We start from the raw sequence: 24581 nt of genomic DNA on the forward strand, positions 1-24581 counted from the left end.
AAAGCCTTCATAAACCCATGTCGTCACAAATCAGAGTATGGTATTGACGCAGAATGGCATTTTTTTGCAAGTCATGGCAAGGGCCCTTCAGATGGCGTGGGAGGTACAAACGAGAAGCAACACGTGAGAGCCTGCGTCGACCTTACGACAGTCAAATTATTTCTCCAAAAGATCTTTTCACCTTTGCTGAAAATGGTTTGAATGAAATGAAGTTCGGTTACGGGATCCAAGAGGCGTATGACGAGGAAGAACGAAATCTGGAAGAAAGGTTAAAAACGGCCAAAACCATAGCTGGAACTCAAAAACTTCATGCTTTCATCGCTATTTCTGAAACTGCTCTTCAAGTACGCGAATTCAGCCTTAGCGAGGAACACCGTATCGAGTTGGCTATTTAAAAATCTACACCAGCTTTCAACGGGAAACTCTCAGGTTATATTATGTCACAGTGCACTATGATGGAAAATGGTGGCTTGCCTGCATCATGGAAGCCTTTTAGGACACTCATGAAGTGAAAGTGAATTTTCTTCATCCAAACGGGCCTGCAAATAATTTCTTTTTCCCTGACATTGAAGATCACTGCATTTTAGACATTTCTGATATACTTCTTTCCGTAGAACAAAAAACTGCTACAGGTAGAACCGACACAATTAGTAAAAAAGAAACACAGCTGTCAAATAAAACATTGGTTGGCAAAAAATCTTGACAATAATATGCTTAGGAAAAACTCTTACTCAAACTAGTATCGCTTCCAGTTCCTGCATGTGCATGTGGAAAGTTTATGTACAATACACTGATATAGTGTATTGGAAATCTTGTGTTCAAATATTGTGCTATGTATTGTGGCATATTGTGTGTCCAGCACCCGAGTCCCCGAACAATAAAACCATCATCACACTTGAACCCATTGAGATCCCATTTTCATTTATGCTGAGGTGTTGGACTATATGAAGGGGAATTCTCACACGAAAAAATAGGGACCATCGGTTTGGCTGGGGAGCGGGGATCCAAGGTCAAAGGGCACCCCAAACTATAACTTTTTGAATTACTGCTTCAGAATGATTTTACTTCACGCGATTCGAAAGATCTCGCTTTTACGAGCATTTTCATCCCAAGATCATCCAAATCGGACCACTACAACCTGTGATATGGCCACTGGAAGATTGTGGGTCAACCGGGGGCGCCCAAATTTGGGGAGGGGGAGCCCTAACATGGGTCCCGATTGGCCCCGAGGTCTGAAAATTGACACATAATGTTTTACCGTGGATACAAACACTTGCACAAAAAAAAAAAAAAGAGTGAAATCTAAGACGATATGTCAAAAATTTTGCTGAAAAATGTGTACACTTGACATGGAACGCCCCACTCGGGAGCATCTGTCCTGGGGGCCCAGCGACCAAGTTGTCTGTCAGTGCTCCTTTTGTACTCAGGGGACCTGGTACTACCATTCTGCTTTGGTTTTAGCCGTTCCGCTGTTCGGTTGAGCTCGTATGATTTTCGCGGCATCTAATTAACGTCTGTCATCGTTTATACCGTGTTTCAAGCTATACGAATAACATCAGAAACCTACTTGGGGCCGTTCCGCTGCCAGGTTGAGCTCGCGCCGATTATGCGATACGGATATTGACCACAGAATGCCAACCCAGCAGCAGTGTCCCTGCAGACGCAGAGTTCTGAGGTGAAAATCGTCTGGAATCTTACCATGAGGACGGCAAGTGTTCCCCCCTTCGGTCGAGCTTAGCCCCGCGGGCTCCCGGTATGCAAGGCCGCAGGCTCAACTCACTTCACGCTGAACTTGTGACGAGGCCTCGCCCTGCTTCTTTCAATAAACGAGCTCAACTACCCGCTAAAACTGTTATGACCACAACACGACAAAAATATAAGTACAGTTCGACAGCCCCTGTGATACAAATCTCGATAACAAAGTACGCAAAATGCTTAATCGTTAGGACTGCAAATTTAGCCTTAGAGGCCTAGAAGTTAAGCTTACCACACAATTGTCCTCGTGTGCCAGAGACATAAAAAGAACGAAGGAAGAACGAAGGAAGAACGAAGGAAGAACGAAGGAAGAACGAAGGAAGAACGAAGGAAGAACGAAGGAAGAACGAAGGATAAGAATAAGGAAGAAGAAGAACTTTAAAGTCCCATTTTCAGTCAGGAGGGGGAACGTTGCAGTCAAATTTTCGCCGGATCGACCCAGCAGTTTGGCCGGAGATATCAAAAATAGGAGACGGACGGACGGACGAACGGTGCGTGCGCGATGACAATGTTTCATCTGTAATTCCAAATAAGCTAAAAATAGCAATTTCAGTGGGAGACCTCCGCCAAGGGGACATGGTACTCCAAGGTGCACCCTTTGGTTGAATCCTCTGCCTCGTTTCCTCGATTCTCCTGAGGAGACCAGGTAATCCTCCACACTCCACCGCCTCAGACTCGGATGTTTACATAGGATATTTATACAAAATGCCCTGGGTACAGGGATCCAGATGGCGACTGGTATACCGGACACACTGTGCCCATCGAGATAGAAGCACCCTCGATCGTGCAAATCGTTGTTGTAATTTGTTAAACAAACGGGATTAACAGCATGAAGTCCCCGTAGTTGTGTGATCCAGCCGAAGTGTTCGGGTGCGTGGCGTGAATGGAGCCACATGACTGAAAACTCCGTTAAACCAAAATAAAGAAGAAGAAGAAGATGAAACTAAAAACAAAGAAGAAGAAGATTAAGAAGAAGAAGAAGAAGAAGAAGAAGTTTTTTTTTCTCCATCACAAACTGACGTTTCCATCGCGAGCTGACATTTCCCACCACGTGAGTGCTGCTTCCTCACGATGTCGATTACCGATATGATCGATGTGCCGTGGAAGTTGGTGATTGTTTTTTTGTTTTTTTTTTAATCGGCGAATCTGTTCTTGGGTTGCTGTTTTCTTCCAGGTGATTGTGTAACACGAGGAGGCTCATTTTGTAAGAACACCGAACACGTACTGAGGGGTCATGAACCGAGACCCCCCGTGCTGCACCCCCTACCCGAGCTCCTCGGACTCCAACGTGGGGTCTGATGGAGGGAAGAGTGGGGGTCCGGGAGTGGCTGCTGGGATCTGCGGATTCGGGATCCTGGACGTTCAGAAACTTCGTGATGGAGGGGACGGGACGGACCCGGCAGCAGGTGAAGAACCAGGTATGTGGTGGTTTTGTAACGTACGTGATTCTCATGATCTGTTTTCAAATTTGAAAGTTAATTGGAATGAGGTCCAGAACCGATCACGTGTCGACGACCAAGTGGTCTTCATCTTGGAGTGTGGCGGCAAGAGTGGTCACTTCCTGCTGCTGTGTTCGTTTCCACCGGTGATGTCTCCCAATCACCATCAACGTGCTTGGAGGGAGTCCCGATGTGCGTGGAGTGGAGACCATGTTGGTTCCACGTGGAGCAGTAAGACAGATGGTGGAAGGGAAGCGATGGACGAGTTGCACGTTGGCAGAGTCGTCAGATCGAGGGGGTCGTCCATGTCCTTGATCACCATCGAGGTCGGCGGTAAACCATCACGATGAACTTGAAATGCAACGGAACAGATGTATCATGTATTGTACAACTCGGTATGGAGCAGAGACCCGACTCGCAACACCGTCCTACTCCTCTATACGGAGCAGACAGATCCAACAGCGACCCAAGTGTGTAAATATAACATCACGTGACACCTCACCCCTCCCTCCCCCTTCCATGAGCCAACACAACCTCGCACCAGACGGCACACAACATCGCGAGACACCTGTTGATGTCCCACAACAAACATAGATCCGAGAGAACGATCAATAGGACAACAAAAAAAAAACCCAACATCGAGTGCTTTCTCTTGAATGTTTGGAAAACTTGGTTTGGCGTTAATAATAAATATTTAATTAACCTCATATTCTTTCCTTCTCTGTTTGTTCGCATTGACTGTTAAATGACTGTACAAGAGAGCTGTTCGGTGGTTTATGTTGACACGGAATTGTCGCTAATGGCTAGAATCCGGTGAAGATGTATCACGTGATGTTATATATTGATACGTGAGGTCGTGTTGTTAGCTTGTACAAGGAAAGTGTTACTTGGTGTTTTATGGACACGTTTGGGGTCAGTTGGCTCATATTAGCACTGTCAAACCTCTCCACATCATCACCCTCCCCTCATCTCCTTCATGTCTGTGTCCACAATTTCAGCATCACTCCTCCCTACATAGCCACTTGCTGCATCCCTCACACCCAACCCTTCCCAGGTTCTCTCTCAGTAGCAGCCACCCAGTGTCTTCCTCACCAGCCCCCCCCCCCTCCCTACCCACATTCTCCCTCGTACGTAACTTCGCATCCTCTCATTTGCCACACACCCACCCAGCTTCTCCCTGGCCCCCTCACCGCCCAGCTTTCTCTTTCCCTGCCCCATGACCTTTGCATCCTCTATCTGCCTGCCCTTTGCATCTTCTCCTTCACCCTGCCCCTCACTCCACCTCCTCGTGTCCTCTCCCTACCCTTCCCTCGTGCACCACGCAACTTTTTCCATGGCTGGGCGTAGCACTGCCGAGTCGTACCAAAAACCTTTAACATGATGCATGCAACATGCTGCTTCCTTGCTTTTGACGCTCAGCATTTAGAAGGGTAGAGCACGGAGAAACAATCAGAGGTTGGCAAGACCAGTGCAGACTTTTTTGGGCCAAATGGGCTCGTCCTGCTTTGAAATTCGTTGAAAGAGAATATATGATGTTTTAATCTATCGCGATACATACAGTGCCTATAGAGATTCTACACCCCCTTTCAAATTTGTCACTTTTTGTTGCCTTATAGCCTGGAATTAAATTGCTTTAAATCAGACTTTTCGACCTTTTATTTACACATCATAACCCACAACTTCGAAGTGAAATATTCCACAAATTTCAGAAAATTAATTAAAATTACAAAACTAACCCTTGTAATAGCAGTTGTAAATTATCTCGGGTATAACCAATCACCTTAAAAATCACACACCAAGTTAAATTGTAGTGAATCTGATTATTTCAGAATAAAATATGTTGTTCCTGCAGGCTTCCTCTGCTAGGAAGTGTATTTCACAGCAAAGACTCAACCATGAGAACCAAGGAGCTTTCAAAAGAACTCCAGGATAAAGTTGTGGAAAGGCACAGATCAGGGGATGGGTATAAAAATATTTCATAGGCCTTGACTATCCCTTGGAGCACAGTCAAGATAATCATTAAGAAGTAGAAGGCGTATGGTACCACCAAGACCCTGCCTAGATCAGGCTGTCCCTCCAAACCGGATGACCAATAAAGGAGGAGACTGATCAGAGAAGCCACCAAGAAGCCAATGGCAACTTTGAAAGGGCTGCAGGCCTTTATGGCAAAGACTGGTTACTGTGTGCATGTGACAATATCCCAAGCACTCCACAAGCCTGGCCAACACGGTAGGGTGGCAAGAAGGAAGCCATTACTCGAAAAAAGCCCACCTTGAGTCCCGTTTGAGGTATGCAAAAAATAAAATTCTGGAGATTCTGAAGCCATATAGCAAAAAGTTTTGTGGTCTGACGAAACTAAGATGGAACTTTTTGGCCTAAATGGAAATGTTACATTTGGCACAAACTCACCACAGCACATCACCGAAAGAACACCATTCCAACTGTGAAGGATGGTGGTGGCAGCATCATGTTATGGGGATGTTTCTCATTAGCAGGGACTGGGGCATTTGTCAGGATGGAAGGGAAAATGAATGGAGCAAAATACAGAAAAATCCTAGAGGAGAACCTGCTACCCTCTGCAAGAAAGCTGAAATTGGGATGGAAGTTCACCTTTCAACATGACAAAACCTGAAGCACACAACCAAAGCTACACTGGAGTGGCTTAAGGAACAAAAAGATAAATCGTCGACCGAGAATTAACAGGGTCCAACTACACTTTTTTAAAGTTTGACAAAAATGAAGTCAAAAATTCAAAGTGGAATTGCCGCTATCTCATAACATTTTATTTTCATATCGTGTGCTACATAACAGGTACGTATAAAGGTTACATAAAATAATTTTACTTAGTTTCCTCTGTTGCCCTTCTACATGGACTTCTTCTAAATTTGAATGAAATGTCAGATAGACCCTGTTAATTCTCGGTCGACGAAATGTCCTTGAGTGGCCCAGTCAGAGCCCCGACCTAAATCCAATCAAAAATCTGTGGCATGACTTGAAGATTGCTGTCCAACACTCCCCATGCAACTTGACTGAGCTTGAACAGTTTTGTACATAAGAATGGGTAAATATTGCCAAATCAAGGTGTGCAAAGTTTGTAGAGACCTATCCCAAGAACTCACAGCTCTGTAATTGCTGTCGAAGGTGCTTCCAAGTATTAACTCAGGGGGGTGGACACTTATCCAAACAAGATATTCTAGTTTTGTATTTTTAATTAATTTTCTGAAATTTGTAGAATTTATTTTTCACTTGGAAGTTGTGGGTTACGATGTGTAAATAAAGGTGGTTAGGGTATGATTTAATGCAATTTCATTCCAGACTATGAGGCAACAAAAGGTAAAAAATTTGAAAGGGAGTGTCGACTGATGGCATTGCATGTACTGCTTCAGTAATTTGAATATCTTGCTGATGTGCGACAGCGAAACATAGTATAAACACAAAATAATATTTCATTATGAACGCCTTTTACCTGACTTTGTATTGAATTCTGTGCAGGTGAATCGGGTCCATTGGCAGGATTTTCCCACGGTGGCGTCCCTCAGATTTCAAACGGCATTCGTGTGAAGGAGGAGCCGAATGAAGATTTTCACTCTCTAGGTGGTGAGCACAGCACTGAGTTAATTGTATTTCAGGGTTTTCTTTTTCTGAGTTGGTGAAATCATTTTGATTCCTTTATTTAGTTTACTTGGGAACTTCAGGTTTACCGTAATCTCGATGCTGTTTGAAATGATGAATTTGTGGTTGGGTGAAAGTTGAGGAATGAGTTTTCTCTGATGCATCTTATGATTTTATTTTCTACTTGCAAATGCAACCCGTTGTTTCACTGTCGGGGGTGTTGAGGGGGGGGGGAGGAAAAAGAGGGAGGGGAGAGGAGAAAGAAAGAGAGAGGAAAGGGGTGGGGGAGAAAAAGAAAAAGGCAGAGGAGGGGGAGAGAAAGGGAGAGGAGGAGGAGGAGGGTGGTGGTGGAGGTCGGGGAGAAAGAGAGAGTCGAGAGGAAGGAGAGGGTGGGAATTCCGAGAGGTGGAGTTTAGCAAACAGAGTGATATGTTATGCTTAATGACCGAACACAAAAAACTCATGTTAGAACAGCTGTACACACAACGACACAACAGTTTGTCATGTAATTCACTGGCACATCTGCAAAAACTTTTACATCCCAGTTCCAGAAAATTTGTGGGAACATGAACCAAAAGTAATCACTGAAAACATGGAAGTCACGTACAACCTAATGATCCCATCGAGCGTGAACATCAAAAACAAAGTGTTGCGACAAGATATAATTAGATACAAAAAAGAGAGAAGAAGGCAATGCTAATTGAGGTGTTGATACCGGTGATTTTGGACTAAATCAAGAAAATGATCAATACCAAGATCTCAACAATGAAGTGAAAAGATCCTGGAAGCTGAAGAATGCCAAAGTTGTACCAGTGATAGTCGGAGGTACGGCAATGATGACGAAGAACCTCACGGAGATATTAAAAACCATCCCTGGGAATATTACTTCAAACAAACTACATTTTGAATCTGTCTGGGGCTTAGTCACGATCCTGAAGAGAGCCCTCGAAACAAAACTTTGATAACAGAAAACTTCACAGCTTGGTCCATGAATTGTGACCCCTTACTGAAATGAAGGTGGATATTTTCAGCCCACCCTGGGAGGACTCTTCCACATTCTGAAACCTGCATATGTAGATACCAATCAATGACACGCACACATGGAGGTGGATACTTTGAGACCTGGGAGGGCTCTGTTCCACCTTATGAAATCTGCATATGAGTATAACAACCACCAACCAAGAACATACACACCGGTGCAAAGTGTCGTTGTGGTAATACAGTTTATATACATGTAGATAAAAATGACAAACACAAAGATTACCTTTAAACAGCATTCTTTGAAAGAGGACTTGAAGTGGGGTATTAGCAAAATTCAATTCAAAAATATATCAAGGACCAGATCACAAAATGTCGGTCTATGCCTTCACAGCTAGAACAAACATGGCAAACACATGGTTGGATGGACCTTATTGTGTTTTTAGCTCACCTATAATGTTTTTTTCCGGTGAGCTTATGCGATGGCGCGTTGTCCGTCCACAAATACTTTCAACTTCGTTTCTGAAACTACACATACAATTTCGATGAAACTTTACTACAATGTTATTCACCATGTATGTACGTTTGCGCATGCCATTAAAAACAATTGGGTGCAAAGGACGTTTACAGGGGTTTCCCCCCAAAATAGGTATTTGCTTTCTTCTCATAAACTACACTTGCAATTCTGATGAAACTTGACTACAACTTTCATTACCCATGATGTTCTGAAATGGAAGACTGAGAAGGAACCCGAATAAGCAAAAAGCAGAGATGGAGTTATCAGGGCGAACCTGGATATGATTCGGCTTTCAGCCGCTACTCCTCAACCCTCAAACCAACCAAAATTTGTTCACGGCATTAAAAAAATTGGGGTCTGAGGGGGACTATGGAGGGAGTTTATGGGGGGTTTCCCCCCCCCCCAAAGAGGTATTTGCTTTCTTCTCAGAAACAACATGCACAATTCTGATGAAACTTGACAACCTTCATCGCACATGGTGTACCAAAGTTTGTTCATGACATTAAGAAAATCTGGGTATAAGGGGGGTTGCCCCCCCCCAAATACTAAAGAATATTCACACCATTTTAAAAAATCAGGGTCTAAGCGAGTCTGTGTGGTTGCCCTTCAAAAGAGGTATTTGCTTTATTCTCAGAAACTACAAACAAACTTCCGATGAAATTTGACGACCACCTTATCACCCGTGATGTACCAAAGATTGTTCAGACCATTAAAAAATATTTTTCCATAGGTATTTCTTTCTTCTCCATTACATATTTTGGTGGTCATCCATGCCTACCAGTTTTTCCCTGGTTATCTCATCCAGCCTCTACCAGGGAGCACCCATGGGTATTGCCCCTATGTTTTATATGTATGGATGTCGAAGTAAGGGCTGGATTATATAAGGACATCGCACAAAAAGGTTAAACAAAGCGATATCCTCTCAAAATATAATTGTACATTTTCAACGGATGAGACACCTTCCGAGGAATCCACTGCAGGGAAACGCGGGACCCAACAAAGTGGGAAACATACGTCCAATTGATGTTAGCTTGAAAGCATGGTTACTTTTCCTGAAAAGAACAATGAAGCAGCTTGGAGAGCGCTCCAGCGAGCACAAAAAGGAAACGGTTGATAAGGAACGCCTGGCTTGGCAAGCGACGAGCCTCGCCTATTCATCATATTAAACACGCACCACTCAGAAAGGCCAAATGTGTCAAATATGTCCGAATCGGACAAATTAACACTTTTTTTTTCTTTTTCTTTTTTTTTTTCAACAGTCGGAACTGCTGCTAAGTTCGATTCTGGAGCTTACATTTTGTAATTCGGCTTGGTTTCAGAGATTCTCGAGGTTATATGTGTGGAAATGAAATAAAGCCACCAACGCTGGCGTCTCCAGGCGTTTATAAGCATTACAGTGTACCCAGCAATTTTTATTTGTATGATTATCAGGTATTCGATAATATGAGTGAGGAAAGTGGGGTGGGGGGGGGAATTTATTGTTAAGAAATCGTTGCAGCCTGTTCCAAGCTGAGGCACGGTTGCCAGACCAAAAAACATGGCGGCTTCAGACCCAAACGAGGTTACTTAGGATACGCCTTACGACCCCATGAGAGTGAGGTGGCCAAGGATGCACCTGATTATGGATATAATTAAAGGCCATTATCTTCAAAAGGGATGTTTTGATTAACCCAAACACCCAATGTTCACTCACGTCCTTCCTTGGCGCTGCCTCAGTCTGCATGCAAAGTTTCAGGCTGCTAGGTTTCATGGTTTTGGAATTATGGAGGAGATGCACACACTGGCATTTATCAATGTAGATTCTTCCTTGAACAATATCTGATGATAGAGAGCTTTGAGGAAGCTTATTGAACTGTGATACCGGAGGATTTTGTTTTCCTGCATGATATATATATATATATATATATATATATATATATATATATATATATATATATATATATATATATATATATATATATATATATCAAGGTTTGTTTGCATTATGTCCCAAATGTAAGTTGGTGGGAATTCTTTGCTACTCCTGCCTTTCTTTGATAAACGTTTAATCTGTAAAAATATTCCTTTTTATTTTGATTATCAGGAGTTTTAAAATGTAGTGTAGGTGACTTTGTACTTTGTTTAAAACAGGTTTTGTTTCTCTGCAGGTTCTGTCGTGGTGGTGAAGGTAGAACCTGATCCTACAAATTATTCTTCTTCAGAAGGTGAGGATCTAAAAATAGGAGCTTTTGTCCTGAAGCTCGCCAAGACCAAGGGCAACAGTCACTCAAACCCCCTGCAGATACCATTAGACCCTGAATTTTTTAATGCCGTGAACAAACTTTGATACATCAAGGGTGATGAAGGTTGTGGTCAAGTTTCATTGAAATTCCACTTGTAGTTCGGAGAAGAGAGGAAATAACCATTTCTGGGGGGGGGGGGTCAAATACCCCCCCCCTCAGTAGACCCCCTTAATGAGCACAAATTTTAATGTAGTCAATACATCTTCATTGGGCATCAGATATAGAGCTTGTGGCCAAGTTTCATCAAAATTGTGTGTTTTGGTTCAAGTGATAATGACAAGTGTTTACGGACTAACTCACTCACTCACCCACTCACCGACAGACACTGTTCGATCGCATAACCTCAGATGACAAAAGTCCAGGTGAGCTAATAATTGTGCAAGTTGAACATGATGATGCTGGATGATTGAAGTTATGTGATTCGTTGTGTTGAGTTTGGTTTGAAACTTTGTTTATATTGTTACAGATTTTAATGTCGAGGTGAAGGTGAAACGTGAGCATGCGGATGACTGTTCCTTTCAAGGTAACTCCATCATTAAACATCATGTTGTAAAAAAAAAAAAAAAAAACATATTTACAAATTGAGGCAAACTATCAAGAGCTCGAAGCGCATCCTGGCAATGTGAGCCATTCACGTTAAGATGAGGTTTACTGAAAGAATTGCTCCATTTGGAGTTGCAACATTCATGTCCAACGGTGCTTTGGTGAACATTACTCATGTGCTGAGGCCTTTTCCTGTGAAATCACCAGGCAATCCCATGGAAGATGTGTTGAAACCCAACATTATATGGTTTCTGGAATCAAACCGCTGAAGTGAAGTGTAATGTTGAGGTTTGAACCACTTGGCCATCAAGCCATTCAAGCTCATCCTAATGAAAAAAAACATGCAATTTGTTAAAATTATTAATGTTCTCAAAATTTTTTATCGGATAGTATGTTCCAATTTGTTTTCTGCAGCTCTCATTTCTTCTGCTAGTATCTATAACAAAGTCTTGTCTTGATGCTTCAACACATGCATTGAAACAACCTGCGTCGGCAATGTTGCAGGGTTGTTGCACTACGATTCACCTCAAATGAACAAAACAGTAAATGTGGTGACATGTGTGGAATGGTTTTGTTTATTTATTTACTTGCATTAATCTCAAGTTCGCTGTGGGGGTTGTACACAAATTACATGCAGGAGTAAGATATTGGTAGATATGACTGTACTGTATTTGTTTGCAGGAGTTCACCTGAACCATTCTGAGCATTTATGGAAGTACAGTACGCTTTACACTGCTCCGTAGAATGCCGATTCGTTATCGAGTTCTTTGTCCTGGAGAAAGATTTTACTATAAATGTATTTTAAAAATAAATAAAATCCATCATGTACAGTGCTCGCTGGGTAAACGCACTCACCACCATTGTTTTTGCTGTGAGCCAATCAGCACTGTTTACTTTGCCCTAGTTTTACAGCAGGATGAGCCTCCTCCCACTGCTGTCATGGAGAAGGAGTTGGCATCGAGTCCCTAAATACTAAGAGTAGCGACAACTTCCGATTTGAAGCCATTTTGTTTCCATCAAGTGTGGCACACCGAACCTGTGCCCATTGCTCGTGAAGCGTAATAAAAGAGGGAGCGTAATAAAATTACAAGAGGAAGAGCTTGGGAATATTGATTGACTGATTGTGTGCTCTGCTTGAAGGCAGGTCCTTGGCTACCTGGTAAGGGTGATACTGGGTGGTTTGCCATTAACTTCCCAGCAGTTAGTCGGGGCAGAAATTTGTAATTTGACGAGGATGCTGGTGATAACTCGCCTCTCTTGGTGAAGGACACCGTGGGATCTTTAACGTTCACCAACTCATGATAGCAGACGGGACATCCAGATTTACGTCCATTCGAGGGACAGTACGCACATTGATGAATCACCCTTCCTGTGAAACACTGGGATGACAGTTTATAACTTGGTCAAGATTTGAACCCAGGCTAGACAGTTGAGAGATACGAGGTCCGTCTAAAAAGTAACGGGACTGAGCCTACTGTGTGCTCCACTTACACAACTTGAATGAACGGGTTGCGTCACAGTCTTTCGCAACATTCCAGCAATACATATGATTGGTGATGGTTGACTGCGCTCATTGTGTGATTTTTTTTTTACAGGTCGTGCTTCACACGTTGTCTAGTCTGAGTCGTCGCGCTATGAGTCGTGAGCAGAGAGCCAATCTGAAGTTTCTTGCCAAGCTTGGCAAAACACCTTCTGAATCCTTCGCAATGCTGCAGCAAGTCTACGGGGAAGAAACGATGTCACGTACACGTGCATTTAAATGGCACAAGAGGTTCAAAGAGGGACGGGAGGAGGTTGAAGACTATCCACGGTCTGCAAGACCTTCAACGAGCAGAACGGTGGACAACATTGAGCATTTGAAGCAGATGGTGCGTGCAGATCATCGACTCGCGGTGCGGATGATTGCTGAGGAACTTTCCATCAACAAGGACACTGTCTAGAGCATCATCACTGAATATCTCGAAATGCGCAAGGTGTGCATAAAGATGGACCCCAAGCTGTTGTCTGAGGACCAGAAACAGCAAAGAGTCACTGTCTGTCAAGACATTATCGAGCGCCTCGAGGACGATCCATACCTGCTCGGGAGAGTCATTACTGGCGATGAATCGTGGATATTCAAATACGATCCCGAAAACAAACGGCAGAGTCGTCAGTGGAAAAGTCCGGCATCTCCAAGACCAAAGGAAGCAAAGATATCGAAGTCGAAGGTCAAGGTGATGCTCATCGCGTTTTTTGACATCAAGGGCATCGTCCACTTCAAGGTTCTACCACAGGGTCAAACAGTGAATCAATACGTGTACAAGGAGATCCTCCGGCACTTCATGAGATCAGTCCGGAACAAGAGGGATCTGTGGGAGAACAACGCCTGGGTGCTCCACCATGACAACGCCCCTGCTCACAGTGCCCGAAGCATCCGACAGTTTCTGGCGGAGAGGAACGTGCCAACCCTAGAGCAACCCCCATATTCGTCAGACTTGGCCCCTTGTGATTTTTTTCCTATTCCCCAAGCTCAAGGGGGTGATCAAGGGGACCCGATTTCCTGATGTGGAGGCCCTCAAAAGGGCCGTGACGACGGGGCTCCAGAGGATTCCAGAAGAAGCCTTCCGGGGTTGCATCGAAGCGTGTTAGAAGAGGATGGACAAGTGTGTGAGACTGGAGGGAAACTATTTTGAAGGGGACAAGCTGTGATTTCAATATATTTTTTTGGAATAAAATTTCTGTGAAGTCAGTCCCGTTACTTTGTTCACACCGAGTTCACACTGACCTCGTAAGTGTGTACCTCGAGTCCATCCCTCGAGAAGATATGGACAGGGAAAGTTTTTCTTTGTGATCAAATGGAACAGGAAAGAAGATATTTAGAAAGAACCAAGAAGGAATAAAAGATGGCTGCATTGAAGTGGAGATGAGCCATAGGTGAAGTGTATATTTCTTTCCAACTCTTAATTTATTTTAACACGAGCAAATACCACCCGTCACTCCGCTGATGAGGTTTTTAGGTGGGGTCGGGTGGGGAAGGAATAGAGGAGACAGGGAGGGGAGGGCGAGGTAAGGATGGAGCAAAGGGAGGGAGGCGAGGAAGGGGGGAGGTAGGGAGAGCGTAAAGAGAAAAAGCTTTCATAACAGAGGGAATCTATTCTTTACCCTTCTCAATGCATCACATTTAGAATCCCACCAGACATGGGGATGGGTCTATCCTGGACATGCATTTAGGGAAATAACTGTCTGAGGACCTGGATGTTTGTATGCATTCATCAGATCGGATTCTGAAATCCGTAACAATATTTTATGTTTTGTTCATGCTTACTGATCAAAATGTTATTATAGGAATAAAATCTTTTTATTTATAAAATAATACAGTACGTTTACCATCTATTATTATAATTATTATTATTATGGATAACCCAATGAAGCCCTCATATACAGTTTGTGCAAAATAAATATCCATCCATCCATTGGGACCATACTCTGTGCAGAGCAGTGGTGCTGCCTCAGCAGTCTCCTTGGCTATTGGACACAATCCTGGATGGGTGACCACTCCGACACAGGATACCAGCAATTAGACACTCATTTTGCCGACCTTGGACGGATGACGGGCAGAGTCAACCCCACCTGATATTATTTCAACAGCCGAGTGGGATTTGAACTCGGGATCCTAGAGATCCCAAGCCCACCACCCGAACCATTAAGCCATCACCAGGCCATAAGAAATATTGTTGTTGGGAATGCATTTCCATATAAACAATGGTATAATGACCAACCCTCTTTAATGCGTTTTGGATTGGTACTCTTTTCCAGGGATGCATCCTGAGTGCTGGGCGAGCTATTATTGTATAGTTTGTGTCGCTTTTGTCTCACAGTGGAAGTTTTCTCATCCAGGCCATTTCACTTTTGTTCCCTTTACCATGCTGTTCAACTCCATCATGTTATGGCAAAGTACTGGTCTCACAGAACTTGACCTTCCCACAGGGAACATCATTGTGTTTGATTGGCATTTGCGTGTAACCTGACCTCCCCTCCCTTTCCAGTAACCTGACCTCCCCTCTTAGTCTGACCTTTCTTTGCTGTTTGCCTGGTGGTTCAACAGACCAACCTAATATTGGCCATTGTTTAGGTGAAATGCCCTCGGTGGAGGCAAGGTGTCTTCCCGTCACAACTTCCTTCACCTCTCAAGGGACTTTGGATGGTACTCTTGTGAAGCCAGAGCCTTGTCACACTTCACTCTTTGCAGGTGGTGAGTACAGCATTGAAGTGGTAAAATTTGACAAAATGAAATGTTTTGCAAAACCATCTTGTGTCCTTCAGATGAATTGTGTGAGTAACTGCACAGATTTGTGGAAGAACCTTTTAATTTTATTTTATTTTATTTTATTTTATTTTTTCGTTAACCACATTAGCAAACTGAACATTTGTAATGATGTAATGAAGTGAGTGCATGCTGGCACTCATTTTGCCGACCTCGGAAGGATGACAGGCAGAGTCAACCCCACCTGGTGTTAATTCAACAGCTGAGCGGGATTTGAACTCAGGACCCTAGGATCCCAAGCCCACTACCCTAACCATTAAGCTAACAAAACAACTTGGATGGGATTTGTAAAATCCTTAATTTTCATCTGATCCACTTGAAATTTGAATAAGATTTGCATATCAGGTTAATGAGTTCAACCACCATTTATTTTTAAGGTCAAAAGGTCAACATAGGCCTAACTTCTAAATTTGAGAGATAGAACCAAAAATTATTTGTGACAAAACTAGGTGGATGAGTTGGTTTGGTGACAAGAACAAGCAGATTAGGTTTTGGTTCAGATCCAGCCAATCAATGGGATACAAAATGTAAACTGTTCAGCCTGGTGGAGGTATGTGCTCCACCGAGTGCTATTCTTCTTTGTTCTGTTTTGCCAATTATTGCTCTATGAGTGATTTTTTTTCCTTTGTTTGTGAACAAAATATCTAAAAAAGGTTGTGGACAGATTCGGACGAAATTTGGTGGAGAGTTTGGGTATGTGACGAGGATGAAATGATTATATTTTGGTGAAGATCCGAATCCAGATCTGGATCCGAGAATTTTTAACGTGATTTTTCACCATTGAGTGAAAAGATTAAAACGTTATACAGCACAATATTTCAACTAATTATGGATGGATTCAGACGAAACTTGGTGGATGAGTTGGTGAAGTGACAAGAACAAGCAGATTTAATTTCAGTTCATGACCGAATCCAGATCTGGCCCATCAAATCGGTGAGATATGAAATGTAAACTAATCGGCCTGGAGGGAGGTATGTGCTCTCCCATGTGCCCTTCTAGTTGTCAATGGAAATATTGAGGGTTAGTGAGTAAATCTGGAAAAAAGACTGTGTGCACTAAAAAAAATTTATTGTCATTGCAGAAGAACAAGAGAAGCATGTTGAAAACCGGTTGTCTTCTTACAATAACTTTTTTTCGAAATACAACACGAGGAGCAAGGGCAGCTCTCAAAATTCATGTGAAGACAGTAAATCCAACCACTGTCCTGTTCGGAAGAGTCAGTTCAAGTGCCGTGTTTGTAAAATGGTGTTCCCACATCATTCTCAGTTAACAGCACATAAGGTGGTTCACCCAGATGTGAAACGTTACAAGTGTCCAGTTTGTGAAAAGGCTTTTGTACATTCATCACAACTGGATATGCATAAGATTGTACATGCAGCTAAGAAGCCATACAACTGCTCGGTTTGCCAAAAGGCCTTCTTAAGTTCAACGTATTTGAAAATGCACCTGAAGATTCATACTGGAGAAACGTCAAACAAATGCTGTGTTTGTGAGAAGACTTTCTGCACGCAATATTATTTGAAGACTCACCAGAAAATTCATTCAGAAGAAAACTCTTTTCGTTGCTCGATTTGTAACCAAAAATTATCGACTTCATATTACGTACAAAAGCATGAGCTCATTTGCACTGGTAGAAAGACGTTGAGTTGTTCTTTTTGTAACAAGGTGTTCTCCTGTTTATCTTACCTGCAGAAGCATATGAAAATTTGCACCGGCGAAAAGACATTCCGTTGCCATGTTTGTAAAATGGTCTTCTCGAGTTTATTTTACCTGCAGAACCATAAGATTATTCACATTAGCAAAAATATTTTTGATTCCCCTCTTTGTAAAGAGATGTCCTCAAGTTCATCTTACCTGAAGGAAGACGAGGTGGTTCACACCAGTGAGAACACTTTCACTTGCTCCTTTGATAAAAAGGCCTCGAATGTGTCTCATCTGAATGTGGATGAAACAATTCCCACTGACGAGAAGACTTTGGATTCCCCCTTTTGTAAAAAGGTCTCGTGTTAATCTTACAGGGTGTGTCAATAAAAGGTTAACCGCTTCAAATGACCTTTGTACTTTGTCATTACCTTAATTTTTGGGGGGGTTTGCAGGAGTGATCAATGATATTTGGAGAAGTCATTCAAGCATAACCAAAGTATTCTTCGGGAAAAATGACGTTTTCTATGGAGCAAAGAGTAAACATTGTCAAGTGGTACTTTGAGACCAAATCAATTGCTTCCTTCCAGACAAGGTTCTGTACTGAATATGGAGTGCATCCCAGAAACAAGCCAGGCAAGCCAGCCATTTGGAAACTTGTGAAAAACTTCATAAATGAAGGGACGATTCTCAACATTAACAAGGGAAGGTCTGGCCGTCCAAGAAGTGTACGGAATAAAGGAAACATGGAACGAGTTTGTGAGTCAGTCATGCAAAGTCTGAAGAAATCGCATCGACAAAAATCCTTGATCTGGGTCTCACTCCCAGCAGTATCAGAAGAATAATGAAACAAGATTAAACCTCTTTTGTTTGTTACCACATCAGAACAGCCCATGAATTGGCCGGCGGGGATAAAGCAGCACGAGTCGCTATGTGTGAGATGCTGCAGCAGAAGATGGAGGAAAACCCAAAATGGATTCGCAATGTGTGGTTTCGAGAGTGACGAGGCACACTTTCACGTCAATGGTGCTGTCAATTCACACAACAGCATTTTCTGGGGAAGTCAATGCCCAGATAAGGTTGAAGAGAAGTCGCTTAAGGGTCGGAAAGTCACTGCTTTTGTGGCTGTCGGTTACAGAGGTGTGTTTAGGCCGTATTGGTTTGAAGACAAAACCTGAAGAACGGTTACCATCAATCAAGAATGATACCGGTCGATTGTCAACGCATTTTACGAAGACTTGAAGCAATAGATGAACACTGCAGCCCTCCGGCGACAGTGGTTCATGCAAGACGGTGCTACCCCGCATACAGCCAACAAAACAATTGCCTTTTTCTGCATCAAAAATTTGGACGAGTTCTCAGTTTGCGTATGGAAAATGAATTGTCTCCACACAGCTACGACCTCAATCCACTGGATTTTTTTTTTCTGCTGGGGAGCTTGTAAGGATAATGTCTACAAGGAACACCCCAGATCTGAACCTGATCTGAAGGCAGCAGTTAAGGTTTATGGATCGAGAATAACCATTAAAACATGCAGAAACGTCATTGAAAACTTCGTAATTCACGAGAATGCATGTTGTGTGCATGGGGGTGCTCACATCGAACACCTTAACTATAAACGCACTAACGCATAATGAGTTTAATTTCTCCGTGATTTGGTTTTCATTTTTCAAGTTAATTTTTTGTTTTATTACCGCCGCCACTGAAGGTGAAGGAGGTTATGTTTTTCACCCCTTTCTGTCTGATTGTCTGTGTACGGGATATCTCAAAAAGTTGTCGACGGATCTGGATGAAATTTTGTGGACAGGTTCGGTGTGTGACAAGGACAAACTCATTAGATTTTGGTGAAGATCTGGATCCAGATCCGACTAGTGGAATTTTAAAAGTGATGCTTCACCATTCATAGGGCTAAACTAATATATAGCACGATGTCTCAAAAAGTTGTGGACAGATTCAGATGAAACTTGGTGGACGCGTTGGGTGTGTGACAAGGATGAACCGATTAGATTTTGGTGAAGATCCGAATTCAAATCCGACGACCAGAATTTTTAAAGTGATTCTTCATCATTGAGAGATAGGGCTCAAAAACGATATACATAGCATGATATTTCAAAAACGTATCTGGCCCGATATGTTTTCGTGCATCATGCATAACGTGGCAGAGATACGTGCTCTACCGAGTTCCATTCTCGTTACTCAATGTTTTGGTTAATATTATTTTGAAGTGGTTAACCTTTTTTTGATACACCCTGTACCTGAAGGAAAATGAGGTGGTTCACTCTGGTGAGAAGACTCGATTGCTCCTTTGATATAATTGACTCAAATGTGTCTCATTTACATTCAGATGAAACGTTTCCCACTGACTAAAAGACTTCCGATTGCTCCATTTGTAAAAAGACCTTCTCAAGGTCATGTTTCCCCAAGAATCATGAGATAATTATCAATGCTGGTGTGAAGACTTTCAATTCCTGTATTTGTAAAAAGACCTCAACGAGTTCATTATATCAAAATATAAATTAAATTATTAATGCTGGTGAGAAGAAACTCCCTTGCATTGTTTGTAAAAATGATTTCACGCCTTCATAATTTAATGCGAAGATGCGCAAAATGATTTATGCATTAAAAAGACATTCGATTGTTCTGTTTGTAATAATACTTTCACTTCTTCGTCTTCACATGAATAAGATGGAGTCGATTATAATACCAGTGAGAAGGCATTCAAACGCTCAGTTTGTCAAAAGACTCGTTTGAAATAAAACAAAAAGGAACATCCATTCATTTTAAAGAACAATAACAATATAATTAACTCGAGGGGGAGCACTCGGGAGAGTGCAAAACCTCCGCCGCCAATACTGCTGGGTCACTCAAGTGAACCTTATATCTTAGTCATTAAATATGATGTCAACAGTGCTGACAGAGTTATAGTTCTTTTCTCCAACATTTTTTTGGGGGGGGGCGGGGGGGGTGGAAATCACTTAAAACATGTAAAAATGCAAAAAAAAAATCGAAATTTTGTTGAAAAAAAAGTTGCAAAACATTTTTTTTCTCTAACAATTTTTTTTGGGGGGGGGGTTGGAAATCACTTAAAACATGTAGAAATGCAAAAAAAATTTCCCTTTTTTTGGGTGGGGGGTAACAATTTTTGGGGGGGTTGGAAATCACTTAAAACATGTAAAAATGCAAAAAAAACAATTTTTCTCAAACTTTTTTTGGGGGGGTTGGAAATCACTCAAAACATGTAGAAATGCAAAAAAAAATTCTCTAAATATTTTTTTGGGGGGTAACAATTTTTTTTGGGGTGGGGGTTGGAAATCACTTAAAACATGTAGAAATGCAAAAAGACATTCTTTTTTGGGGGGGGTAAAAAAAAATTTGGGGGGGGGGGGTTGGAAATCACTTAAAACATGTAGAAATGCAAAAAAAAAAATTTTCTCCAACAATTTTTTTTTGGGGGGGGGACCAAAGTCCAAAATTTAATGGCATGATCCTTGGACCATACCGAACCCCCCCCCCCCCACCAAGTTTCGTCGAAATCCGTCAAGGAGTTTTTCCGTAATACTGTTCACAAACAAACAAACAGAAAAGGGTGAAAACAGTAACCTCCATCCATCTTCGAAGATGGCGGAGGTTAATGAATATGAGATGTGACCAAAATTATTTGTCAAAAATCTTTTTTTTTTTTTTTTGTGAAAATTACTTGCATTAAATAAGTCACATTAATTTTATTTTTGCCAAATCGTAACTTCAGGAGAAGAGCAGGACCAACAGGCATTCATAATGACCACCTGTAACGAGGGAGGGGAATAAGAGTTGATCATGGTGAGTGGACTTGTGTCACATGTACAATAAACTCGAGGCAACACTCGTGACATCCCTGGAGATTGCTGATGAGCCAGCTTCCTTTTTCTTTTTCTTTTCTTTTTTTTAACTGACAATTGATCCATTTGGGCCATTGCTGTTCTGAAACTGATGACTTCCTGAAGAGTACAATTCAAATCCTGAGTAGCAGGATGTGAACTTTGCAACCTCTGGGATGCCAGTCCTGTCTTCACCAATGAGTCTCCACTTTACTCAATGATGTTTTGCTCGTATAATCTGAAGATGCGATGATTAACAACGTCGGGCAAAAGGCCATACAAATGTTGTTTTGTTTGATGCAAATATTTTTTTTACATTGTTATTGATCTAAAGAAATATGATCGACACAGGTTTTTCTTGACTGCTCTTGGAATTTGGGTTTTGTAAAGATGTCTTCAGGACCTGATCATATTTGAAGTTGCATTAAAAGGTTCATATGGATATGATTGATCACTGAGTTGAAGTACTGTCGGAACCCGACATTCGCGAAGGATACGTACCTGAAAAATGCCGCGAATGTCGGGGCATTGTTTGTTTGTTTTTTTTTGCTTGTTTTTTATACATGGTCGAGGCTCGTGGAAAGCAATGATGCAGAACAGATCAAGACACAACATAACAAAGAGAAGAGCAGGGCAGAAGGAGAAAGTAGACAGAGATGGACAAACAAGGGCTGCAGGTAATGTTGAAGGGAAAGGGAGAACGTGAAGGATGGACAAGATGGATACATAAGCAAAATTGTGCTTGATCAGTTTGTGATTTTGTCAAGGTCTGAGGAGAGGAAAGAGGCTGCTGCCTGCCTGTTACAAGGAGAAGGGTGAGAGATGTCATGGTAGAGGGTGTAGTCATCAGCAAATAGATAAAGAGGATTTTGTGGAGAGTCAGAGAATTCATCGATAAAGATCAGGAATAGCACTGGGCCCAGAACACTGCCTTGGGCATTCCAGCCTCGACATTGAAAGGAGATGAAAGGATTGGGTTGAGTGCCACATGTTGGCTACGAGATTCGATGAAGTTAGTAAGCCTTGGATGCCGAAGTCAGAGAGTTTGGATAGTAAGACAGGATGCCAGACTATCAAAAGCACGAGACATGTCCAGAGAGACGGCCCTGATCTCATATCAAATATTGAGGGCCTCCATCCATTGTTGGGCAGCATTTCCAACGTGGAGTGATCATGTCTGAAATCAAATTGGTGATCTGAGATGAGGTTGTTGGAGAAAAGTAAGGATTTCATATTATCTGTAATGATGGATTCCATGACCTTCCTGATGTTTGGAAGTAAGCTGATGGGTCTGCAGTTGAGAATTGGTTTTTGCACCTTTTCGGTAATGCAGTGGTGATGTCTGCTTTCCAAACAGATGGAAGATAACCTCTGACAAATGCTTGAGTGAAAATGACAAAGAGAGGGTGTGCAAGAGCAGTAGAGCATGTTTTTAGGACACGTGAGCTGATGCCATCCATTCCAGTGTCAGAGTCAAGGATTGAAAGAGTCTTCGTCACCTTCTCGGGTGCAAAAGACACAGAGTACAAGGTGTGATAGGGAAGGACGGGTACCGTGAGCGAGGCGTTGGTGACGAAAGATTTGGCAGCAAACACAGAATTGAGCCATTCGGCCTTCCCCTGATGCCTCGCTCCGATGGAATAACAGCCAATCATGGGCCGTGCTGATCGGTACCCTGCATCTGTTTTGTTCTAATAGCGACCGAGCAAAATCGCTGGCACGTTCTTGTCCTGGGCGCTAATCACCCAATCCAATCTGTCTTTTAACGGATGTGTACAACTCAAAGTAGCGATCAGAGCTGTACCCGGAGACCAAGTGTATTCATAAAGTGTATTGAGAGACCATGGTGTCTGATTACAAAAAGAAGCAAAGCAATGATTACCAATCCAACCTAAATACCTGCCCTGAGCCAACAAATAAAAGGAGATTATTTAATTACTTGAAGCCTTGAGGCCTCAGACACTCCTCAGTAAATAAGCAATATATTGTTGCGGGCCGGGGGTCAGTGGCGAGAAGTGCGGGAAATTACGTCGCCTCCCACCGGACTCCTGCAATTGTAGGCCGTCGCTCTGGATAACCCCGTGAGCCAGAGGATCGCTGAACAGACCGAGGTTGCCAATATCTCAACCGCGTAGCATAGGGTCTTTTTGTCTAGAACCAATTTACCTAATTAACTACGCGATTTTGACTACCGGGGGACCACGCCCTCAACACGTCTTGCTCGAAGCGGGTCACTCTACTGACTGCGGTAGAGTTCCAACTACTGACTACCAACTCCGGTTCGGGTGCAGTCGAGCGGAACTGCCAAAGCCATGCCGGTTAGGATGAACCGATTATCGGGTATAAAAACCCGGCTAAAACTCAGATCCGAACCATGCTGGACCAATGAAGGAAAAGACGAAAACGAACTGGGAACATTTCTCATAATAATTTATTTACAATAAAGAAGACACACAGCAAACTTACGTGGGAATAAACAGGCAAGAATTTACAATGATAGAATAAACACTGAAACAGTTTCTACTTACAAGAAGGGCCCACACACTCAGACGCACACTCAGATGATAAGAAACCCAGATGTTTTATTGGACCCCCACAGCCTGGGAGACGAGCTGGGGTCGCAGTTCGGCGGGGTACCTGCACGTTGGAGGGATGGGGTGCTCCATGGTGCGGCACCTATAAATGGTCGTGTGGCTCGCTCCACGGCCGCACGCGTGGAGACCGTGTCTGCGAAGGAGCCCGGGTCGAGTAGAGCGGAGTCAGGGCCCAAATCAGGGCCCAATGCTCTCCGCTCTCAGGGTTGCTTCGCGAACTCCAAGCCTTTCACTGCAAGCACTGTACGAATTCCATGACTCTCTCACGACAACGCTCCTCGCAACCAGCACTCCTCGCAACCCAACAACCACGACGAACGACCCCCACCCCCAAGAACTCTCGTCCACAGAACTCCTCTCCACCGAACTCTCGAGACTCCTCTCCACAGAACTCTCCGCTGAGGATGGCGTCGGTAATTTTATGGACCTCCCTCAGCGGGGAGGGGCCTTGGTGAAACTGACATCACTGTTCGCCCCGATTGGACGGGGCTTCCATGGGTCCGCCCTTTCTGGGGGAGATTTCGGCCATGCCGGGGAAAACCCCGCCCCCACTCCACGCGTGCCCATACTCGTCAAAAAGAAGGTACTTCACAAAGATTTTGCCTCGAAACACGAGGCTCCAGAGACGCAGGTGGACAGTGGATCGTGATGGGGGATGGTATGATTGTTGGATGTTCGTTGGGTGGTCTTCGGTGGTTTGTTGGATGTAAAGATTTAATAACCTACCTAAAAGGACATCGCAACGCACACCTTTGATTCTCCCACTAGACAAAAGGAAGTGACCTGTCTCACATGTACTTATCAGAATAACTGACTCTTGGGACATCTGTATGTTTGAATGCATATGGCTTCCAGATCCGTTACAATATAGCGCCAGACAGGACATAAGTACCTGGGCTGCTTCTGGCAAGACACAGAGTCCCAACTGTTAACCTTTGCAAGCAATAAACAGTTCTTGGCGACAGGCATGAGCTGGCATGAAGGGGTGAGTGCTTGTGGCTCTCTATGTGGGGGCATAGCAAAGGGTCCATTATGGGAGAAACTCCAATACATCTCGTGT

At 43.1% G+C, this 24581-nt stretch overlaps 1 protein-coding gene across 14 annotated transcripts in view; it reads left to right on the forward strand.

Moving 5' to 3' along the window:
• The first annotated feature begins 1676 nt into the window (after positions 1-1676).
• LOC147009966 (uncharacterized) overlaps positions 1677-24581 on the forward strand; it is a 104683-nt gene continuing 81778 nt past the window's right edge. Inside the window, exons 1-7 of one of the 14 annotated variants that reach the window (XM_085863272.1) lie at positions 2027-2806; positions 2930-3173; positions 6687-6791; positions 10449-10505; positions 11050-11106; positions 15211-15357; positions 16511-17478. In XM_085863272.1, the coding sequence (XP_085719398.1) occupies positions 2990-3173; positions 6687-6791; positions 10449-10505; positions 11050-11106; positions 15211-15357; positions 16511-17439 (1479 nt within the window). In that variant the 5' untranslated portion in view covers positions 2027-2806; positions 2930-2989 and the 3' untranslated portion in view covers positions 17440-17478. The other 13 variants (XM_085863274.1, XM_085863273.1, XM_085863271.1 and 10 more) reach the window with 13 other exon arrangements.

The sequence above is a fragment of the Eptatretus burgeri genome, chromosome 17 (assembly GCF_056783735.1).
Source record: "Eptatretus burgeri isolate ZD-2024b chromosome 17, Ebu_testis_v1, whole genome shotgun sequence".
Taxonomy (NCBI): domain Eukaryota; kingdom Metazoa; phylum Chordata; class Myxini; order Myxiniformes; family Myxinidae; genus Eptatretus; species Eptatretus burgeri.